This window comes from Triturus cristatus, chromosome 7, assembly GCF_964204655.1.
Source record: "Triturus cristatus chromosome 7, aTriCri1.1, whole genome shotgun sequence".
Lineage (NCBI taxonomy): Eukaryota > Metazoa > Chordata > Amphibia > Caudata > Salamandridae > Triturus > Triturus cristatus.
The window spans coordinates 707,065,649-707,088,534 of NC_140590.1; the positions used below are offsets into that span (position 1 = coordinate 707,065,649).

The 22,886-nt window shown below is 47.7% G+C and overlaps 1 protein-coding gene across 1 annotated transcript in view; it reads left to right on the top strand.

Annotated features, from left to right (window-relative positions):
* GPRC5C (G protein-coupled receptor class C group 5 member C) overlaps nt 1-22,886 on the top strand; it is a 137,810-nt gene that overhangs the window by 31,793 nt on the left and 83,131 nt on the right. Inside the window, exon 2 of the mRNA XM_085617367.1 lies at nt 4,238-5,280. Coding sequence (XP_085473493.1) covers nt 4,272-5,280 — 1,009 coding nt within the window. The 5' untranslated portion in view covers nt 4,238-4,271. The remainder of the gene's footprint in view (nt 1-4,237; nt 5,281-22,886) is intronic.

A 22,886-nucleotide genomic window follows, 5' to 3' on the forward strand; every position in this document is an offset into this window, starting at 1 on the left:
GGTATTTCCAAGAGCTGAGCACAAACAACTAGCAATAACACATTTTTGTGGTGTGTGATCAGTTTCCAAAGCAAACATTTCAGCCACCTGTCTCTTTTATTAGTAATGAATCTGTACATATACTCATTACGTTTAAGACTGTTGCCATAGAGTATGTTGCTGAATTAACCTTTGCAGTTGTGTCACTTATTTACTGGTTCCTTTTTTATATTTTAGAGGATGTTTTATTCATCATCATACATGGAATGATTTGAAAAGGTTTATGTTTCACCTTTACCTTTACCTCTACCTACCCTTACCCCTAAAAAGACCATTACATTCCTTTACTTATACCCCCTGAACCCTAAATTGATCCTTACCTCACTTTACCTCCAGCCACCCAGAACCCTAAAATCACACTTACCTCCCTTTAACTCTGCCCACACCGAACACTAAAATCGCCCTTACATACCTTTACCTCTATCCACCATGAACCCTGAATTCGGCCCTACATCCCTTTGCCTCTGCCCACTCCCGAACCTTCAAGTCACCCTAATCTCCCTTTACCTCTGCTCTCACCTGAGCCCTTAAGTTACCCTCACCTCCCTTTACCTCTACCCAGCCATGGAGTTAGTGGAGTTTGCCCACTCCGAGCTCTACTTGAAGTGTGGAGTTTGGGGACAACTCTGCCAGCTGCAGCGTTTACCGCACCCACCCCTAATATTGACACAGACCTCTACGCTCGCAACCTGGTGCCTAATGAATTTCTATCAGATCTGATGGAATTGAGAATAGGGCGTTGTTCATCCTTAAGAACCTGCATGTTTCTCAATATACGTGACTTTATTTCATCTACCAGTTCTGTTTTGAAGGAATGCAGATTGCAGATCAGGTATGGGGTCTGCACAAAAGACTCATGCCCAAATAAATACATTTAGGAAAGTGTGGAAAATCATCATAGAGGAATGTGAGCTGACAGTGGCCAGTGAGCCGAGCAACAGTGACGGCTATTAATAATGTCCATAGACGCCGCTACCACTAAATGAAGTGTTGAATCATTGTAATAGTAGCTGAACTGAGCAAAAGGCAGGATCTAGTGTGGACCTGCATAACAACGAGTCTGAAGCAATTCACCTATCGAGTATCACTGGGACTTAATGTGGCAAGTAGACGTGTGCTGTCGGCGGAACAAACACAGCAAGGAGGTTTGACACGAGGTGTGCCCGGAAACAGAGAAATCATTGGACAGGCAAGGCATCAGTCTCAGAGCACCACTTTCTGGTGGACTCGTGAAACATGTTGGCCGACTGCTGATGAAGCGACGATAGCACTTGCTACTCCATATTTCAGCACGATGTGCTGTCAATTCCACCCGCTCCGCAGTACTCCACAGAATATTGCAGAGTTTTCAATTAACTCTGCGGAATTCCACAGAGTGACACTCCGCGAGTTCCACCCACCCCTACTACCTACCTCTGAACTCTCCTTCACCTCCCTTTACCTCTACCCACCTCTGGACCCTCAAATCATCCTCACTTCATTTTACCTCTACACACCCTGAACCCTCAAGTCATCCTTGCCACCCTTTCTTTACCTCTACCCACCCCTGAATCCTCAAGTCATTCTTACCTCCCTTTATCACCCCTGAACCTTCAAGTCATCCTCACCTCCCATTACCTCTAGCCACCCCTGAACTCTCAAGACATGCTCTCCCCCCCTTTGCCTCTATCCAAGCTTAAACCCTGAAATCAACCTTAATTTGCCCTCTCCGTTGATGTTGCTTACCCCACCCACCTCCATCCCCTCCACCTTTTGCTTATTCCTTCCGGTCCCGCAAAAAACAAAAAAAGTGCTCAGAATTCACCCCAATGGATTTCAAGATTCTATAAAGAAGCAAACAGTGCTGCAATCCCCGCTCTGCATGGCCCTTTTGACATTGTCTTCCTGTGAGATCCAGCACAGGCAACTTCAGACCGGATGTAAGATATTTAAGCTTTTTCTTTTGTGAAGGAAGAGAATAATCCCATTCTAAGAGAACGGATCACTGACCAACACAGTCAGCGCTGGGCACGTTACTTTCAAACGGGCTGCACAGTAGCCGCGCTGCTGTCCAACATGGCAAAAAGACATTTATAAAAACCAATATATCTACCATAGGTGAGACCTATTGGCTTTTACAATCCTTGTTACTGATGCTGTTCCGCATGTATTCTCATAGTCAGCAGGTCAGGTGAGACCTCTTCGCTTTGCCCAATGTGTACTTAGGAAGTATTTCTAAACGCTGCGATGGACATTTGTCTTTATTAGGGTTGGTAACTCTTGTTTCCCTCTGTACCAGAGCCTAAGCCAGTAACCTCCCTCCAGAGGCTTTAATTGCGTGACAGTACATGGCCCGGCAGAGTCTAAAATTCTAAGGGAACCAAGATATACTTTTACAAGCATCTGTGTCCAGGGCCCTGCGGCAGCCACGAGAAATGCAACCCCAAATAGTAATTCTGAGAAGACATCCCCACCAGGCCCCAGCGCAGAAGAAAACGCCGGACCCTACAGGCTGACTCAGTCGATCTTAGATATTGAATTATTTGGCTACATTTCCCTGTAGACCGGTTCAGTGGGATTGCTTTTTAATTCATCTATATTGGAAACTGCATCACTCAACAATAAACCCAGTCTAATAGATATATATTAAAGTCTGTTTGAAATGTATTGCGCCTTTTTATTGGTTGCAGACTAGTGACAACGAAGAGAGCGCCCCTAGCTTTAACAGCTGACTCTCCAGTTGATGGTATTTACAGGATATATCTATGCATTTTGGGTGCATTAGGAAGTGAGGTGCGCTCTCAGTTGCATCCCCTCTTGAAGCCTGTGTGTGTATGGATACAATAGAGAGTTGTGGGCGTTGTGTTTCAGATCTAAACATGGCAATGATGCCACCCTACTGTGCAGGTGCCATCTGTGAAAGAAACAGCAGCTTCAGCTCCATTCTCCGGCCAGTGACGAGGATGTGTCTTTCCGCCAAAAAAATAGCGCCCTGACAATTAAGATTCCTCCCCATTCCTCTCCAATCTCCCTCTCTGGGAGGAGTCTTTGGTAGGCAGGTATCCCCCTGAGAGTGCAAAGAGAAGGGAGGTGTGCAGAGTGTACCCAGGAGGACAGGGCCCGTCGCTGAACAAAAACGCGTTTCTTAAGAGATTATACTAAACTCTGCATTTTCATGAGCTTCAAGTCTGAGTCTTAGGAGGGCGGGGATTTTGGTGTCATATTAAGTTTAACTGTGAAACGGAATCAGCTGATTAATGAGGAAATATCAGTCAGTGGTTAGAGAATCACAAATCACCAGGAACCTCCCCCCCCCCCCTCCCCGCCCAAGGCTACAGAGCCTTCTATTGTGAGTTAACCCAGCATACTTCATTTACAATAAGTAATTAGAAAGGCAGATTCATTATGTGATTGCTGTATTTATCCAGAGGCAAAGTGTGTAAAGGGTTGCGTATGGGAATACTCCGAAACACTTCTGTGGGTTGCAAGTTTGATCACAAGCTGAATTTAAAAGTGAAAAAACTTAACAAAGCAACGGGAGGTGGGTTACCTTACTTTAATCCATATTCAAATAAGGCAATCCCATCCACCAGAGGGTTCTTTTAGAATGGAAAAATGATGGAGCCTAAATGTCTGGGTAATGGTTTCAGCCTAACTTGAATTCTAGTCAGTATTCTAGACGGCCAAGGCTAGGCCTGTATATGTTTTTATGGAATGAGTTGATTATCCATGGGCAACCAAAGGAGCACAACCTCTGCCTATCATTTCCATGCCTGGTTGGGTAGCTAAGCAAACACAAGGAGATGATGGACGGAGCCCCAGTCACAGATCCGGGTTGAACCCATCATCGTTCTTTAGCTCACTTCCCCACCCCAGTGGTTCTGCAGCTATAGAGGGAACATGGCAAGAGTTCATTGAGTCTTCATATATATCCTTGCATGTATAGGAGGCTGAAAAGGCATTAGAATTATATTAACACAGTAACATTTTGTCATATGCGTTACATTTTGAAGTGTGTCTTCCTTGCAAACCTCATGTTCAAAGGTAAAAAAACATAACTACAACTATTTGTATATGGCTACTTAATTTTCGCGATTTTCTACAACGATTTCAGGGCATTTTCAATGAAAACCTCATCAGCATTTCTAAATTGAACAAATGCACTGTTTTCCCCAGGACATAACGTTTATTTTCTTTCTTTCTTTCTTTCTTTCTTTAGGTGGTTAAGACTCTTCCACTGGTCAAGACCCAAGATGGGGAGGTCGGCAGTTCTTCTGTCAGCCCTGTGCCTTCTTGTAACCTTCGCCACCAGTGAGGGGCAAACACCTGCCCCAGCTGGATGTGGGGCAGGCCTCTGGTCCATGTATTATAACCTGTGTGACCTGAATGTGGCATGGGGAATCGTGCTAGAAGCCATAGCCGGTGCTGGCATTATCTCAAGCTTCATCCTTCTCATCATCCTGGTAGCCAGCATCCCCTTTGTCCAGGACTCCAGAAAGAAAAGCCTGATTGGCACCCAAGTCTTCTTCCTCTTCGCCACCTTGGGACTCTTCGGTATTGTCTTTGATTTCATTGTCAAGCCCTATTTTTCTACCTGTGCTTCCAGAAGGTTCCTCTTCGGGGTCCTCTTTGGCATCTGCTTCTCATGCTTGTGGGCCCATGCCATCAGCTTAAACTTCCTAGTGAGAAAGAACAGTGGGCCCCGTGGATGGTGGATCTTTGCCATCGCTCTTGGGCTTGCCATGGTGGAGGTCATCATCAACACTGAGTGGCTGACTATCACCATAGGGCGGCCCCCGTATTTGTCTCCGTGCGACTTTTTGAACATGGACTTTGTGATGGCTCTCATCTATGTCATGTTCCTTATCTTAGCCACATTTTTCACCACATGGCCCATCTTCGATGGAAAATACAAGCATTGGAAGAAGCATGGTATCTTCATCCTCCTCACCTCAATCATGTCCATAGCTATTTGGATTGTCTGGATTGTGATGTATGTGTACGGCAACATGCAAAGAGGGTCACAACTCTGGGATGACCCAACATTGGCCATCGCCTTGGTGTCCAATGCCTGGACCTTCCTCTTTTTCTACATCATCCCAGAGATATCCCAAATTACAAAACCTGGCTTGCAACAGACCTTTGAGGAAGACATGTACCCTACGAGGGGGGTGGGCTATGAGACTATACTCAAGGAGCAGCAGAAGTCCCAGAATATGTTTGTCGAAAATAAGGCATTTTCGATGGATGAGCCTTCCGCAGGTAAGAGTATGTAATAGTCAAATTAAGGTATTATTAGCTATCTCATAGTTGTGCCTTATGGATATGGTACAGTTCTGTCCAGCTGTAAATCGATCATGTACACCATGTTCCCGTCACTTATTCATATGTAACCCTGAGGGCACCCTCACAAGTTGGAGTCCCAGCTCCCAAGCTCCCAAGGGCACCTAGCCTTACAAGACTGTTAACTTTGTTGTTTGTGCCTTCCGGATGTATTTAACTGTAAAGCGCTCTGATACCCTCGGTCATGTTCGCATTATAAAAAACTTTCTAAATAAAAATAAATAAATTATGCAAGAAGCAGTACTACCCTAAAACAAATTCATAAGCTTCACCAAGATAAACTCCAAGTAACATGTTTGCAATAAACCTGGGGCCATATTACAGAAAGGGTGTTTGTGCTGTCTTTGCATCTTTAACGAGGTGAGTCAGTCCTAGTTGGACAGTGCACCGTATCACTAATAATCCGCTGCCCCTAGGATACCCGCTGACTCGCCCTGGGGCAGTGCATCAGTGAACGAGGGATGGCTGATTGAACCAGCAGTCCGCCTTTCCTTGTGCAGGTGGCACCCGACCCATACTTTCAAGGGTCAGCAGAGATTCACCTGCAGGTAGATGCAATGAGTGACTACAGGTGATGTATGAAGGGGGGGTCCATGGGACCACTTTTAACCACTTTCAGAGGGCACCTTCAGCGGCGCAGTGACTGTGAGCCACCTCTTTGTGGCTTGCAGTCACTGTGCCTCCTGACGGCCTCTTTGTGTCCATAATACGGCACAGACACAAACGGTTTACCTTTTTTGCATGGAGCCACACCCCCCATGCACAGGGCGGCGCCCGGTGCTACAATTAGTTTTGGCGCCCCCACATGCCATGACAGCCTCCTCGGATTCTCTCACTACCACCTGCAAAAGTGCCCCTCATCTCTCACATCATAAGATATTGCTAAACACAGGGCCCCCCCTAAGGTCACAGCAGTGCCCCCCCCCACACAGGTCAGCATCCAGTGTGGCTGCACCAGTCGCACTGCCCTAAAGCCGGCCCTGCCCTGCCCATGCAAATAACGGAACGCCCATTTAAGGATCATGCTGGCTCTATATATATATCGGTAATACCGTTACTCCCCGAGAGCATTTTATGTAATACGCCCCCAGGTCTGTTATCCTTGATCTCGAGTTGATTCTGAATGAACAATCATGACGTCAGGAATGTGAAATCTTTGCTCCATATCAGATATGTTGCAAGCAATGTTGTCACCTCACACACACCATGACTCAGGTCAGACTGGACACAGCCCACGAACCAGGCTCTAGCAATTGAAATAGTCCCGTTTGGAGATTTTTATGTGATCTTACATTTTATCTTCATTTGCACGTTAGTGGTTTTTAAAAGGATATAGAATCCAGCTGAGACAGAGACTGACTATAAATGCTGCCCTTTTTGCGTCTGCTTATTGAATCCAGGCGTGCTTGCTCTCTGCATATGCGGCGCTATCTGTGTTCGGGCTAGGAAAGACACGTGCAGGCTGCAAACACTGACATTTTATTAAGTACTTAGTGCAAACAGATTTGCTTGCAGGTGCACTGCATTGTTTATGTCATATGCAAAGTGCAGTCCATGCACAAATAAGCACCACACTATTCAGATAACATCAGTGCTAACGTATACTGTATAACTTACGTTATTTGATTCGTGTAGCCAAGCACACAGGCAGTGAACACTGCACTATTTGTATCTATTGTTATTTAGATAGACACACTTTTAGACTAGAGGCTCTGCTCTATTTGTCTTTAGTTCGCATCTGCTTAGGTTAGGCTGAAACGCTGCCAGACAGCAAAAGCAGCAGCAATATTTGCATGGTGTTCTCATTAGCGTAACAAGGATTGGTAAAGCCAATAGGTCTTGCCTATGAGATATTTCGGCTTTTGTAATGATTTTTAGCCATGCTGTACTGCAGCACGGCTGCTGTTCAGCACAGTTGAAAATAATGTTTAAAAAAAGCACTAAGCCACAACTATCACATCATTTTGTAGGCACGTGGGAAAACACGGTTGAACACTTAAACAAAATTAGGCAAGCATTTTGTTTATTTTTATTTACCAGTCCAAGATGGATTAGTAAAATAAGTTGTGCAAAATGTGTTTTTTTCAAATAGCACTAATGCACCTGTTTAATATAGCGCTAATATGTTTTAAAAAAAAATAAATAAACATGGAAGTGGATTGGGATGGAGAGCAGTTGGGGGACGAGGCAACATGGAGGGAGGATGGGAGAGGAGCTTATTGCTGGGGAGAGAGAAGGACAAGCTAGAGACAACCGTGTGCGGTATGGGGAAGCACACAAGTAAATGAGGGGGTGGGCAAGATGGGGGAGCGCACGGAAAATTGAGGGTGGGCTGATAAAGATGGGAAAGTACATGAACAATAGAGGGTAGATGGGCAAAGGGGGAAGCACACAGACAATGGAAGCGGTTTGGGGAAGCAAGAACGGCAGCAGAAGGAGAGCTGGCGGGGAGATAGCAAATCAGCAGCTGAGGGAGAGAGAGGGAGATAGGGGAGAAACACATGCAGAAGAACACGATGTACACAAGTGACACAGATGGAAAACGTATGCACTCCTAGAATGCTTACACTAAATTAAAAAAAGTAGCACCGGAAAAGGGAGAGGTGGAAGGAAACAAGTAATAGGACCATGCTCCAGAGGAAGGAACAAATGCCAAAAGAGAAAGGAAAGCTCAAGAAAGTTGACAAATAGGAAGCGACCATTTGTGAGTGGCAAGAAAGCCAACCAATAATAAGCAGTGTGCTTATCACTGTAAGCAAACAGCATTCACACTCTTAGGCGAGACCTACGAGACTGTGTTACGTGCCTAATGCAATAAGACAAGGTGTAAACAAGATGTAAACACTTCGTAAATGTTGTATTGTTGATACCATGTACCTATGGCAGGCAGCCACAGCTATAAACATGCATGTATGTGAAGTGTACTTAGTTTATGCAGGCCTTCTTGTAACTCTGGAGTCTGTCCTAGTTGTATGCTATGCTTCCTCGAGGCAGGTTCAAATACAGGAGAGTGTCATAAAGTGAGCACTTCATTTTAAGTGACATATTGTTTTTTGACATACTTTATTATGTAAAATGTCGCCGGGCAAAGCTTCATATCTTTTGGTATTTAACGCTTCATATAAGTCCTTTGCTCACAACCTTTATAATTATATGGCTGAAGACTAAACGCTCCTTCAATACAGCTTTAAAATATTTTTAAAGTTGTTGTGTGAGGGCAGGTAAAAATGGTTCACCTTTTATGTCAGCAAAAATGTACTAATAAAGCATGATTTTAACAAAAGAGACGTGCAAACGTATGGAATAATACCTGCAGCTTAATGTAAGGACTTACAAATCCACTGCTGATCGAACAACCAAATACATCTGACTGGACTCCTGTTGCAACATTAGACATGGCATTCAGACTATTCACATCTGGAGTTCTCGTTAACAAGCATGTGTTCACTCTTGAATTAATTTTATTTTCTCATTTTCCATTTTGAAACGTCACGGAAACAGGGCCGGCTTTAGCGCTGGTGGCGCCCGGTGCTACAATTAGTTTTGGCGCCCCCACATGCCATGACAGCCTCCTCGGATTCTCTCACTACCACCTGCAAAAGTGCCCCTCATCTCTCACATCATAAGATATTGCTAAACACAGCACCCCCCCTAATGTCACAGTGCCCCCCCCCCACAGGTCAGCGTCCAGTGCGGCCGCACCAGTCGCACTGCCCTAAAGCCGGCCCTGCACGGAAAGATACCACAGGTCCCACAATTCACCCCCTGCTGCGGCCACTTCTGTCACTCACAACCATCTTTACCTTAGTCTGAGGCATTATAACTCAAGAGCAGTGTTGGTATGCATGACTGACCTCAGTGGGTCTGTAAAACAAGTAAAACATGCGTTTCTACCAGGCCGGTGTAACTATCGTCTAACTAGTGGCAGCCTTTACCCCCTTCTGGCCTTCTGTACATGGTGCGATCTTCTGGCCTCTTGGCTACCACTAACTAATTCTAATTCTACTGTAGCCTCACGTTTCTCTTACCTCACTCCCAACCTTTCCCACTTGAACTAGAACCTTTGTCGTCTTGCGTCACTCAGTGCGCTGCGCTCAGTGCAGGTCGTTCAATTCATTCATCCTGATCCTGGACCGCAGCTTTATTGTACTTTGATTCCCAGCAGATGTAACTTCGCCGAGGTGAGCTGAGGTATTTTCTGACAAATCTGATGAACCTGTGCTGTTGAATTTGATGTTTAAGGTTTTTTTTTGCAGGGCCGAGTTATACTCATGAATAGTTACATATAGATAGCTAAATATACCCCTCGCCCCAACATCCAGTGTAGATAAGGACGCCAGCACTCAAAGGTTTCAGTTATGGCACTTTATTGAAGTCGCCAGGGATAGATATAGATGTGAATTATTATAAAGTGCAATCCTAGCTAATCCTCGTTAGAAACCAACAGAGTGCTGTACACAGTGCATCTGATCCGGCGGCGGGCACCAGGCTCCACTGCCCTGTAGACAGCAGCGCCGGCCCTAAAGGTGAGGATTGAGGTTAGGGGGGGCCAGAGTCCCCTGGAGGTCACTGTGATCTTGTTCTTATTGCAGACATTCAATGAGGCATGCTGCTGGAGGCAGGATGCTCTTCAGTGTAGGTAGCAGGATTTCGAGGATGCCACCCATCAGAGCCCCTCCTCTCTGTCAAGATTTGAAAAGTCTATTACAGTTCTTATGTCCGGTTTCAGTATGAGCGGTTTCATTCTGCATAGAATAGTCAATTCATGACAGGTTGTTGTCATATTTTGAGTATTTTTGACCTTGAAACTGAGTTTGGCTTAATGTACAATCCCAAAAACGTAGCACATGCCGGCGAGTTGGAGGTTGAAGGCATCAATGTTCATGCCAGTGATCTAGGTATGCACAGCTTATTGTTTGAAATCACTGGCCATAAGCACAAATTCTGTCTTGGTGGGTTTCAGTTTCAGATAACCTTTGGGCCTCCAGGCTTGGACCAGAGTCCTTCATCTGATCAACAGCATTGGTAGAGGAGACATTCAGATAGAGAAGTGTGTCACCAATGCACAAGTGATACATTGGATTGTTGCAAAAACAAACATTGATATCAACGTAGTACAACAAGATATAATAAAGTTGAGGAGAGTGACCTGGGTGGGTAGTTCCAAGAAAAAATGTCTAGGAGATTGTGTAGTGGTGAATTTCCGTAGGAAGGAGCAGGTAGGAAATCTGATGGAGGTATTTTTAAATAACATTTCACTGGGCTTCAAAGAGGACTCAAGCGTCTACTGTGTGGGAGATTGTGGAGAGGTAAAGCAGGATGAGGAGACAGGAGTTTCAATTGTGATAGATTAATAGAAAGCATCAAGGGCGCAATAAGCACTTGGATACTTGTTCTCTGTATCGCACTAAGATCTGAAACTATATTTGTGGTCTTGAAGAAGGCTGTTGAGCTTGTTAGTGATATCTTTATAAATTACTAAACATTTAATTTTGGAGAGTTCAACAGGTGACTAAGCATGGGCTTTAAAGGAGAGCTGGATCATCCTGTAGAGCCCTGCATGCGCAGGACGTCTTGTGCTCTCTGCTACTAAACTGACAATGGGTTTCATGCAGGTCTTTCTGGGCATTAGGTCTTCTTGAATCTGTGCTAATTTCAACTTCTTCTCCTGATGTCTGATTGCTCATTTGCTGTGAACTAGTTCTTCAGAGTACCACAGTGTGAAGTGCTTGGCCTTCACAGTACGGTGTCTTAGTGAGGCGTTACCATCTAATGTCATTTGGATAGTGTGGCTGAAGTCAGATGATAGGGTCTTAAAATCCTCCTTAGGGTTAGCCATATTTGTCAGATACACCAGGCCTTCATAGAGAATATCAGTCAGAAAGTGCTTAAAGCCTCTGTTAATTGTCTTTGATGACTAGGACTGACCTTGGTGGCTGGGAGTCATATGTAGCAGGTTACGGTGATGGTGAGCTTGTCAGTCCAGTCTACATGTTGCAGTGAGAGGTCTGTGCAGGTGCTCATGACTCTAATGGTGTGAACAGACAGAGTGATCAGCTGAGCTATGTAGTCTGTGACCAGCAGGATAAAGTAGGCGACCTTCAAGGCCTGTTGGATGCATCTTGATGGGACACTGGAATTCCCATCAAACATTGTGCTTATGTATCTGATTGAGGCTGCAGTGAAGAGGTTGGATATCTTGGTGCTGAAAGTTGAGTTGGCATCCAGTGGATGGTAGATGAGGGGGAAGGCGAAAGCCTAAAGGAGATGAAGTTGGGTTACAGCTGGATCAATGACTGTGTGTGCAGGATTGTCAAGTATGCCTGCGGATGAGCTACATGGTGTTGTTGATGAGTGGAGCTGTCTTTCTGAGCAGTATACATGGCAAGGTGCATGGCTTCTCGCCCATAGGCCTTTAAAAGGTCCTGAAATGCTCAGTAATTGTCCCTGTGTGTCCTTTGCTTCGGTCTCTAGTCAAGGATGTCCTGCAGGACCAGAAGTATAAGATTCCATTAGAAGCATATGTGTTCATTTTTTGTTACTTGCTCAAGGGCAAGTGCCGGGTTATCTGACCTGCCTGAGGACCAGCTGGACCAATTGGAGAGTTAGTAGTCTAGACTCATCGATCTGTGCTTCTTCATATTACCTTTTTCACAAAAAGTGGCTATCCACGTCTGACTGCAACAATTCTGGATCGGTGGAGCTGCCAATACTCAGTCTTTGTTCTTTAGGATGTTTCTTGTAGTAGGGATTGCCCTATGTGTCCTGAAAGGCCCGTGAGCCTGCAGGATTTTTGCAACTCCCATTGTGGCTCATTTCTGTCTAAATGTTCCTCCTTCCCTACACCAATACCCTTTAGGATGCGTTGGAATTGTCTTAGGTTCTCTCTTAAGCACTGAACACTATTCCTTTGACCCCGGTGACATTTAGGTCGAGCCTCCCAGGCTGTTGCAAAGACCTGTAGTCAGCTGTGCAGGAATTTACAGTGGGCTTAAAGCCAACTCATTTCTTTATTCATTTGGCTTTATTGGCACTCTCATTTGTTTGTGGCTTATTCGGTGGCTTGACTTGTCCATCTTTTGTTTGTCCCTTCCCTAGAGCATACCCTCTTTACTTGTGCTTTCGCTGCTGCTTTTATCTTTTTGCTTAAGCACTCCATGAATAATTGACGTGTTTCCAGCTGAGTCCCTCATGTGCTTCTTCTGCATTCTAGGTTACTCTCTGTCATCTGTGTGCTTCTTTCTACCATACTCCGTGTTGCTGTTTCTTGCCTTCTTGCTTTTCTCCCCCTTCCTTGATCTGTTTTGCTCTTGCTTATATACTTCTTTCTACCTGTTTCGTTCTCTCCCTCATGCATCTCCTCCCACCTTCCTTGTTTCACCTCGTTTGCAACTTTTACCTTTGTCCCCACATCCACTAGCTCGACTCGCTCCTCCAATGTCCCTTGTCACCTCCCCCCACTGTTTTATGTTTTGTTTTTAACTCGAGCTCTTTTTGGGAGGCTCAGGCAGCAAATTGCAATCCGCCCTTCTGTTTTATAACGAAAAGCACTTTCATGCTACTTCATTTACTTTTTTATAAATGTATCTATGGCATATCAAATGGTGCCCGCTTCACAGGCATGCTTGGTGACACGTGCACACGTATGTCAAGACGCATGTGCGCGGCTGCAAAATGACATTGCCGTGCCATTGCAACTTTATTTAAACTTTTGGTTTTGTTGTAGAGTATCGGCATTTTTTACCAAAGCTGCACAGCAAAAACAAAAGGCATTGGTAGAGCCAATTAGTCTCAAAAGCGAAACGTCTTGGCTTTGCCAACAGTTGTTTTCCTTTGCTTTTCATGCGCTCTTCCATATAGACAGCACTCAAAAGCATGTGTCTGTTTCCTTATTTGCTGATTCCTTTGGTGCAAGTTTATTGGCCTACATATTCCTCTCGTCTGTGTAAATGCTCCTTTTATGTGTCTTAAGGTCTACAGGTCCGAGATACTTTTCCCACGATCTTCTTTACTGTCTCCACTCCATCTGTTTTCTTCCCTGCTCCTTTTTCCGCCTCTACCACATCTGCCTAAAATGTAGTTTTCATTTTCTATTCTACAATGACGATTTAATCAGTACAATGTGAAGTAAATCTGCTCTTTGTTATTATCTTTTTCTCTAAAACCTCAGTATTAAACTCTTGTTCAAAGTTGTATTAATCTTTCTTAAATTACATCGTTCCTTTTGTGCTGGTCTGCCGAATTATATTCTTTGACTATTTTAGTTATTTCTATGCTGACTTCAGTTTTCTGCATCTGTTATTGATATGTTTCCCATGGTGCTCATATCTCTTCCACCATCGCCAGCTTCCTGTTCCAGTTTCATCTCTGCATTGTCCTTGAGTGTCTGCATTCATTGGCTCCTCCTTATCATTTGGATCTATGCATTCTTTAGCCTTCTCACACTCTCTGAAGCGCTTCTCCTCTTCTTGCTCAGTTTCTCCTTGATTTATTGCCGGAACCTTCTGTGCACAATCAAGGCCTTATCATTTACAATATTACTTATTATTGCTGGCTGTGAAAACCTGGCACCTCCTTTTAGTAGGCAATATTTCTCTCAAATTGGCTGTGCTTAAGAAACATCTTTGGGGCCCATTTCTTAAACCTTTTCAGCTTGCAAATGACGTGGACCTGTTGCCCGAAATACAATATTCGGGCCATCAATTCAGGCACTACAGATGTTTGCAGGCACAGATTGGATGTGGCTGTACTTTCTACAGGTGTATGTGTGGTTTAAGAGAGGGGAAATGGACGACCACATAAGTGTGCAATGAAAGGTGGAGTGATGCAACTGTGCTGAACAGCCACAAAGTAATAGCTTTGTGGGTAAACATTGACTTTGCAAAAGTCTTTGGCCTACACTTACAGAATTTGTAAACGTATCCTTCCTTTAAGAAGGTATAAATGCTTCAATACAAAGCAGCAAAGCTGTCTGCAAAGGCCTGTTCTTGCCAATTATTTTTAAACAACACAGAGAGAGTGCTTTGGCTACACCCTGAGGGCTATATTCTTTCACCTCATGCTATTGGCTGTTTGGTGTATCATTCCACCCTCTATGAAGAGCTTTCATTGAAATGAGTAAAGGGCTATTCTACATCTCGAAAGTCAACTCCTTCATCACACTGGATCGTGACATTCGATGATTTATATTCTATGTGCATTCTATATAGAGAGCAATCCTTTTTGCTGCTACTTTTTTATCTGTCTTTAGCAACACCAATAGCTCTGATGTGCTAAATAGCTATTTTTGTGTGCAATAATGTCTGATTGCATATACGGGCAATTTATGCCAAAGCTATTGGTTTTGCCAAATCTAGTTTACAGAGTATGTAGGTGAAGGTGTTTCCACACATGGGAAATGTTATCCATGTGAAAGAAGGAAAAATAACTGTGCAAGTGCACATCTACACTAATCCTGAGACTGTAGCTTTTCTGCTCAGTAAACAATTGACAAGCATATGTCTGTCACTTCTGAGATTAAAAATAACGCATGCTAATCAATTGTGTACCCCAACACTAGCATTTTTAAGTCAGGCCTACTAGAGAGCACATGCACTGTCTGCTGCAAGACATTCTGTGGCCTACCAGGAACACATAGGCGATCTGGAGCCCCCTTCCGCTTACCATTGGCTGGCTTTTCTATCACTCTCACTTGCCTGCCTCTTATTCGTATCCTAATATGTCAATCTTATGTTTGTACCTTGCATTGCCTCTTTACTCTGACTTTGACTGACTGGCACCTCTGCTGCCACTGCTTAGTATTGAAGCCCTACTTTTGTCTTTCATATTAAACACTCCATCTACTGTTAGGTGCACATGCCAAGCAAATGACTCCAGCGGCCGCGTCAAAGGCTTAAAAAACTTTAGTCGTCCTGCACAACATCATTGATGCTATGCCAAATGACTGACCATTTAAAAAAAACACTAGGTCCCAAGGGTGAGACCTATTGACTTTACCAATGCATGTTTGAGCATCAACAACTCAAAGAGCACCCTATCACAATTGTTTTTCCCAGATTCTCTTACACTGGCTCTGCGTTTTGCCCATCAAAGTAGAGTTTTGAATAACACGTTCCAAGTTATACAATGCTTTTCTTTGTGTCGAGAGCTGTGAGGAAGGGCACTTCACAAGGCATAGGAATGGATAAATATATCTCTACTGCAGCAGATTCTTTTCAATTACTTTTAGAGGGCACGACGTAGGAAGGCCAATAAAAGATAGGTGGGCAGGGTGGGACTGGGCTGTAGGGCTATCAGACAGTGCTGGTCTGACAGGGTAGTGTGTGGGATGATTTTTGGATGTTTGTGGAGCTTTTTGTGGTCTGCTGGGTTGGTTTAACAGTTGGTTGGTTGGTTTCACTGTTGATTTCCCTGATATTAAAACAAACATTGCAGCAAGCTCACGTTTATGCAGTTCTCCATACCTTACAAAACAGCTGTACAGCGTGTTCTTGCAAGTTCAAAACTGACACAACTTGCAAGCATTTTGAAAACAATTTGCAAACTTTTTTAGCTTTCTAAATCACTAATGGGAGCCACTTTTATGTGAGTGCCCGGGCCTATTTCCTAGTCTGAGCCTATGGTTGGGGGAGAAATGAAGCAATGTCCTGATATAGTGATACTTCCTTAAAACATGAACAAACCAGAAAGTTATTGTCAGTACGCAAATTAAATACAAAGCTTCTGTTCTTGGTAGGAAAATGTGCAATGAGACAATTCTCCTGCAGCTCAACTGGCTTGTACGAAAAGGTGTTATTGAAAACAACTTGGCGTGCCAAAAGATTGTTTTCTTTTCTAACCAAGCAGCCAGCACGGAATACTACCGGAAAGCGAATATGGGGAAATGGAACGTGGAAATGGCGCTGATCTGTGCTTATATGTAGAGTTCAAGAAGAGGGTTTCAAGGGCCAGCCACAAGCAGATCAGCTTTCAATAGTGCAGAAGGTGCAGTGGTACCGGGCGGAATAGGGTTGCCACCTTTCCTAACGAAAAATATTGGCCTTCGGTTTTTGTTTTAACATGTTTTAACACTCTACAAAGGCACGGACATGATTGAGAAATGTATGTGAAATTGTCTGTATTCATTTTCAACAGGGCCTTATTGTGTTTATTTACTTTAATTATCAGCCAGGGGTCATTAATGTTCTATTACTTACCGGTAATCTTCATTACTCCGGGTCCCTTGTCCTCGTCCCATTCATAACAAGTGGAGATGACCATCTCCCGACAGAAAAAAACAAAAGGAATGCTGGGACCCTAATACTGCCCCTCCCACCGGGAGTACATAAGCAGTACTTACCCAGCATCCCGCCTGTACAACCAAGCCCAGACAGGAAGGCCGGCCACCCGGGCGGGAGGGAGGGAAGTATGAATGGGACGAGGACAACGGGACCCGGAGTAATGAAGATTACCGGAAAGTAATAGAACATTATCCCCAGGTCCCTTATGTCCTCGTCCCATTCATAACAAGTGGAGAATACCAAAGCAGAACACCGGCCTTCCGAACCCACAAGCACACCCAGGAAACCACAACAAAGCAGCAACCCAAGGGAGCACCGAGAAGAAGGGAAAGGGGGACCGGAGGAAGCAACCGGCCCGCAACCCAGAACAGGACAGCAGGGACCAAACAAGGACCGGAGACAACCAAGAAAAAAACAGAAGGCCAGGGCCCCTACAAGGTGGCCGCCAACTAGAGAAATCGGAGACAGAGCAATCAGGACCAAGACCCAAAGGACACGACCAAGGAACCAGACAATGTAGCCCAGCCCAGAACCACCAGGAAGGCACACAGGACCCGGCAGCCGCACGGACACCGAGCAGACACGACCGCCCCGAAGAAGGCCAAAGAAAGAAGCCAAGACCGGACAACAGGGCGCAGGCACAAACACCCAGACCAACAAGGAAGGAGGGAAGCACAGGCCAGAAACTGGCCCAACCCAGCAAACCAAATGACCCGGCCCCCAGAGAGGACAGAGGAGGAAGCCCACCCAACCTCGCAGAAGAGGCCCAGGACCCAGGAAAGAAACGCCAGCACCACCAGGGCCACCAAACGACAACCACCATGCACCCAACCTAGAGGGAGGAGCCGCAGCAAGAGGTCAGGAACCAGAACCCAACCAAACCGAAAAGAGAGGGAAGGAGGCAGACACCTGAAACCCCAGGAGGCCAAAAAACCCCACAGGGGGCCGCCAGCCCAACCAGGACGGACACCAAACCCAGACCAGCAGGGGTAGAAGAAGCCAACCCAAAAGACCACAGGCAAGAGAAGCCCCCAGAAAGAACCAGCAGCGGACCAAACAACAGAGAGGCCAACAAAGACTGGAAACCAACAAGCCGGAACCTAACAGAACCAGCAAGGGAGGGGACAGGGCCACCGGCCACAACCCCAAAAACCCCCAACCCCAAAGGGAGGGAAAACAAGGCAGGGCGCAAGCCCAGGGTAACAGGAACCCCCGGCTGCCCCCAAACCACGAGACAACCAGGCAGGAACCCGCCGAACGACAGAGGGCAGAAAAAAACACGCACCAACACAGCGGAGAATCGCACAGGCACCCAACACCCCAAGTATCGGAAAAAAGGCCTCAGGGCGCACGGCCCCCGGGCCAGAAACCCACCAGGCCCGACCCCAGAAAACGCTGGAGAGGAGCCAAGAAACAGCCCAAAAACAGGGCAACAAACGCAAAGGAACCAGGAAGCCAGGACCGGAGCCAAGCAACCCACCCACGCAGGAGGACCCGCAGGCCCAACCAACCCACAGAAAAGAGCCCAGGCAACACAAAGGCCAAAGCAAGGGCAGGAAGGCCCACAGAGACCCCCTGCCCACCACCGCCGGAAGAAACAAACAAGAGAAACCGCCGAGTGGAAACCGGAGGAAGCAGAGAAGCCAGAGGGCCAACCAACAGCAGACCCCGGACAACCCGCATCCAGGAGGGCGAACCCCACAGAGGCGATGACGAACATAACAGAACCGCACCCCAACAAGAGAAGGGGGGGGGCACCCAAAATACACCCACACCGGGAGCACACCCAGGGGAAGCAAGGGAAGATAGGAGCGAGCCAAGACACCGGAACCAGGAAAGAACCAGGAAAGCCCGGGAAACATACCCCACAGCCGGCAGGGAAGCGACCGAACAGCCAGCAAACCAAAGAGGCACCGCCAAAGGCCTCGCCACACCAGCAGGAAGCCAGCAGGCCAGGAGCAACAGAAGGCACCCCCGGACATGCCAACCCAGAAGCACCGAACACCAGGACCCCACACAGGCTCGAACAAGGCAGCAGAAAGAGGGCCAACGAAGAAGGAGCACCGGGGGAACTCCAACATCCCACAAGGGAGACACCAGGCAGAAACTTGGAAACCCAACCACAGGCAAAACAAGCCCGGGAAGAGAACTACCAGCAGGAGCAGGCCCAGAAGGACACACCCGGACAGGACCCGACACCAGCGGAGCGACCCGCCAGGCCAGCCAGAGAGCGCAGAGGCAAGGATGCAGTGCCGAAGAAAGTGACCAACAGGCGCCAGAAACCCGCATGAACCAGAAAACCCCAGCGGATCCCAGCCAGGCAAAGAGGAAGGGGACCAGACGAGACCAGGACCCCCCCAGAGAGCAACCGCCTCCAGAGACCAGACAGAACCCCAACCGCAGAACAGGAGAGGGGAAAACAGGCGCCAGCGCCCAGGACATGGCAACAGCGAAAGACAGCCAGACCCAGACGGCAGGGGCCCTAACCCCAGGCAGGTGAACCGCACAGGGAACACACCCCGGAGGTTGGCGCAAAGGAAAGGAAGAGCAGGAGCCCAAACCAGACCGAGCAGCACCGAGGGCCGAACCGGGAGGGTCGGCTAGGGCCCACGGAAGGAAGCCAAAGACACAGGAAACAGACCAGGGGAGCAGCAAAAGTAGGGAACACGAGGACAAAACCAAGGAAACCCCAAAAGCTAGCAACAGCGCCAAGGGAGCGCCAGAGCCAGGAGCAACCAAGAGAGCAGCACCCAGCAAGGAAGAGGCAAGCAGAGGGAGGCAGCACCAGCCAGCCAGCCCCCACTAAGCAACCCCAGCTCACAGAAGGCACCGGGACAAACACCAGCCGCTGGAAGGGAGGCAGCAACAGGCGCAAACCCCGGGAACCAGGAGGAGGCGAACACTGCACCACACCACGGACCCAGGCCCCCGAGGCCAAACCACAGCACCAGCACCAGGAACACTCAGAGAGCAGGACCGGCAGGTGCGACACAAAGAGCGGGCAGACCCCGGCAGGACCAAACGCCCAGGAGAGGGTAAGCACCAGCGACGTGGGCAGCCGAAGAACAACCGCCCACACCAGAACAAGGGCCAGGAGCAGGGCGGCCAATCAGGCCCAGGAGGACCAAGGCCCCAACCACAACACCCAGGGAAGCCATCAACCCGCAAGTGCAGGGAACCCCAGGAGGACACAAGCAGCGCGGCCAGCGTACCAGAAGGCAGGCAGAAACACAGCAGCACCCAAGACGACAACGAACAACCCGAACACCGTCAAGGGCCGGCAAAACAAGAAAGAACCGCCAGAGAGGCAGGAGCGGCAGGGCCAGGCACCAAGCAAACGGGAGACATGCAGCCAGGAACAAGGACCGGACAAAATACACCACCAGGCACCCAGCACCGACAAGAGATCCAGGACGGGAAACAAGCAAGACGGTGGGGGACCACGAGGAACCTGACCCACGCTCCAGCACAGCAGCGTCCGCACCAGCCCTGAGCCAGCAAAGGCACAACCTAGGAAACAGAGCCAAGGCAGCGAAGCCCGCAACCCCAAGGCAAGGCATGACAGAGACCGCCAAGGCTGAAATGACGAGCGAGGGCCACCCTAGAGGCAGCCACCCGCAGGAGGAGAGATAACCCACGGCAAAGGGCCCAGCACCTCCCGCTGGGACCAGAACCAGAAACCGCAGACGGCACATACCCCTGACCTGCAGGGAGTCCACGAATGAACCCCCACCGCATGCAACAGCCTGCGCAAACTTGGCGTATTCGAGTAAGTGTCCAACAGGCATTCAACACCAGTTCCATGCCTACTGAAACGTCTGAATTAGGACAGCACCCCTGCAACCATCGCAGGGGGGAGTGAGGGCATGCAAGGAGGCTTACGGACCACCCGGATGACCGCGGTGCTCGGAAGCATGGGACTGGAGCCCAGGAACAGAACCCGGGATCGCAAACCCCAACAGCTGCAAACAGGAGCGGGCACCCCAAAAGACCCCGAAGGAGCAGACAGCAGAACCAGGTGCATCACCCGTAGGGCCGCCAGGACGCCACCCCACCCGCAGCGACAACATCCCACAGGACACACCGCAACAGCACATGACAGACCCCAACAGGAAACACCGGCCAACGCAACAGAGCGGCAGGCAGAGCACAAGCCACGAAGGTCGGGACGCAGAGGCACAGGCAGCGGCAGCACAGAACAGCACAGAAACAGCACAAATGAAATGGCCGGCGCTGTAGACACTCCGGAAGAAGGGCCCCATAGCGTCCCATAGCAGATGCCCGTCAAGGGCACGCAAGGCAGCGTGTATTGCCAGGGCCCAAGGAGACGGAAGCCCCAACAAGGAGGAAGGCAAAGCGCCCCTGCGCAAAGAAAGTCGAAGGGAAACCTGCAAATCCTCGCCAGAAAGAAGGAAAAGCCGCCAAGCGGGACTCACCCGGGCGGGGGCCAACACCAGCGCCAAGGCCCCCCCCTCCAACCTCCAGCAGGACACCAGGAGAACGAGGAGGAACATCGTAAGCTAGGCACGTCTCACCCGGCCAGGCTCGGGAAGAAGCACCCGCGAACCGGAAGGAAACAGGAGCACACGTCCCAGCCGCAAAGAGCCGGGCGGCCAAGCAGGATTCCGGCAGGAACAGAGACTGACTCCCAGCAAGCCCGGCAGGCCAAGAGACAGTCCAGGAAACCCCGCGTCCGCACAGCCAGGCAGCCGGGCGGGGGGAGGAGAAGAGAAGACCGCCACTCCAGCCCAGCAGGAGCAGCACCAGCACATCACATACAGTCTGTCGACAGACAGAAAAAAGAACAGGCGGGATGCTGGGTAAGTACTGCTTATGTACTCCCGGTGGGAGGGGCAGTATTAGGGTCCCAGCATTCCTTTTGTTTTTTTCTGTCGGGAGATGGTCATCTCCACTTGTTATGAATGGGACGAGGACATAAGGGACCTGGGGGTAAAGCTGCAGTAGACACATTTGACAGTGTTTTCTTTTTACATTTACTGTTTGATGAGACAAAACAATAAAGACTTAGGGTATTTTTTCTAATTTTTGTACCAGCAGGAACATTGAAATACCGGTCATGCTAGTATAAAACCGGCGACCCCAACATAGGAGGGACCCACTGCACCCCAATTATCGATCATCCCTCAATTACCCTTTTTCTCCAAGACCCTAAACAGTTAGCGTTCAATTGTCTCGTGTCCCATCTTTGGACACTGACCTCCCTCCATGCCAGTATCTGTGTCCTCCATCCCACCACGTCTACCCTTTCACAGGTGCCTAATTTTATCTCACAACGACCTGGTATACCAATGAATTAAGTGACAGAAAAGTGTAGCAGCGATGCAATACGAAATATCAGTGGTAATTAATATAATTGAAAATATAAAGAATCCAAAGCACATAACCATATTGAGGAGTCGAAGTCGAATGAAAATTATGCACGTATATATAAGTTGCAATGTACACATATGGTGGATGATGCTCCTGGGCTCTCACAGAGGCACAGCTTTTCCTGCCTCAGCGCCTTCACATAATTCCACAGTGTTGATGCTCCCCAAGTACATTCAACAATTTATTTTGCAAAGTAGAAAGCCTGGGATACTGGTGGGAAGTTGGAGAGGAGGTCTCAGGATTTTCATTCCTTAGTTTTGCTTTTTACTCCAGTAAATGACTCCAGGGGGCCACATTACGTGCTTAATCGAGGCAATATATTATAAGGATGTTGCAAGTCACCTTGGAATTCCATGACTATAAAGAGGAATGAGTTCCTTTATAAGGTTATGGAACTCCGGGATGACTTGCAATATACTTATCATGTATGTCAGGAGTACTTTATTTCTTATAATACATGGTGTCAGAACCCTGTTCAGAATACCACTGTGCAAGCTGGAGTTACTGGACCTAACCTTGGGGGTAGAGGCCTTTCATTCCTGACATCTCAGGTCTCGACCGACTATGGATCCTGAGCAACTGGACCATGTACCACTTTAGCCTTACATATAAGTATCAAAACATTATCCCAGGGCCTCAGCCCTACTCTTTATGATTCTCTTCTCAGCCCCATATCCTCCCTGAGATATCTCCAGGCCCCTTCCCAGTCACCTCTTTTTGAAGCACAGAGCACCCTTTGAAGTGTACAAAGAGCCTGCCTCTCCCTCCCTCCACCAGCTCACAGGAATACAGCAATACACAAATTCCTTTTTTCCTCACGTTACTCAGCCCAGGGTCTATCAAAATGGAACTCAG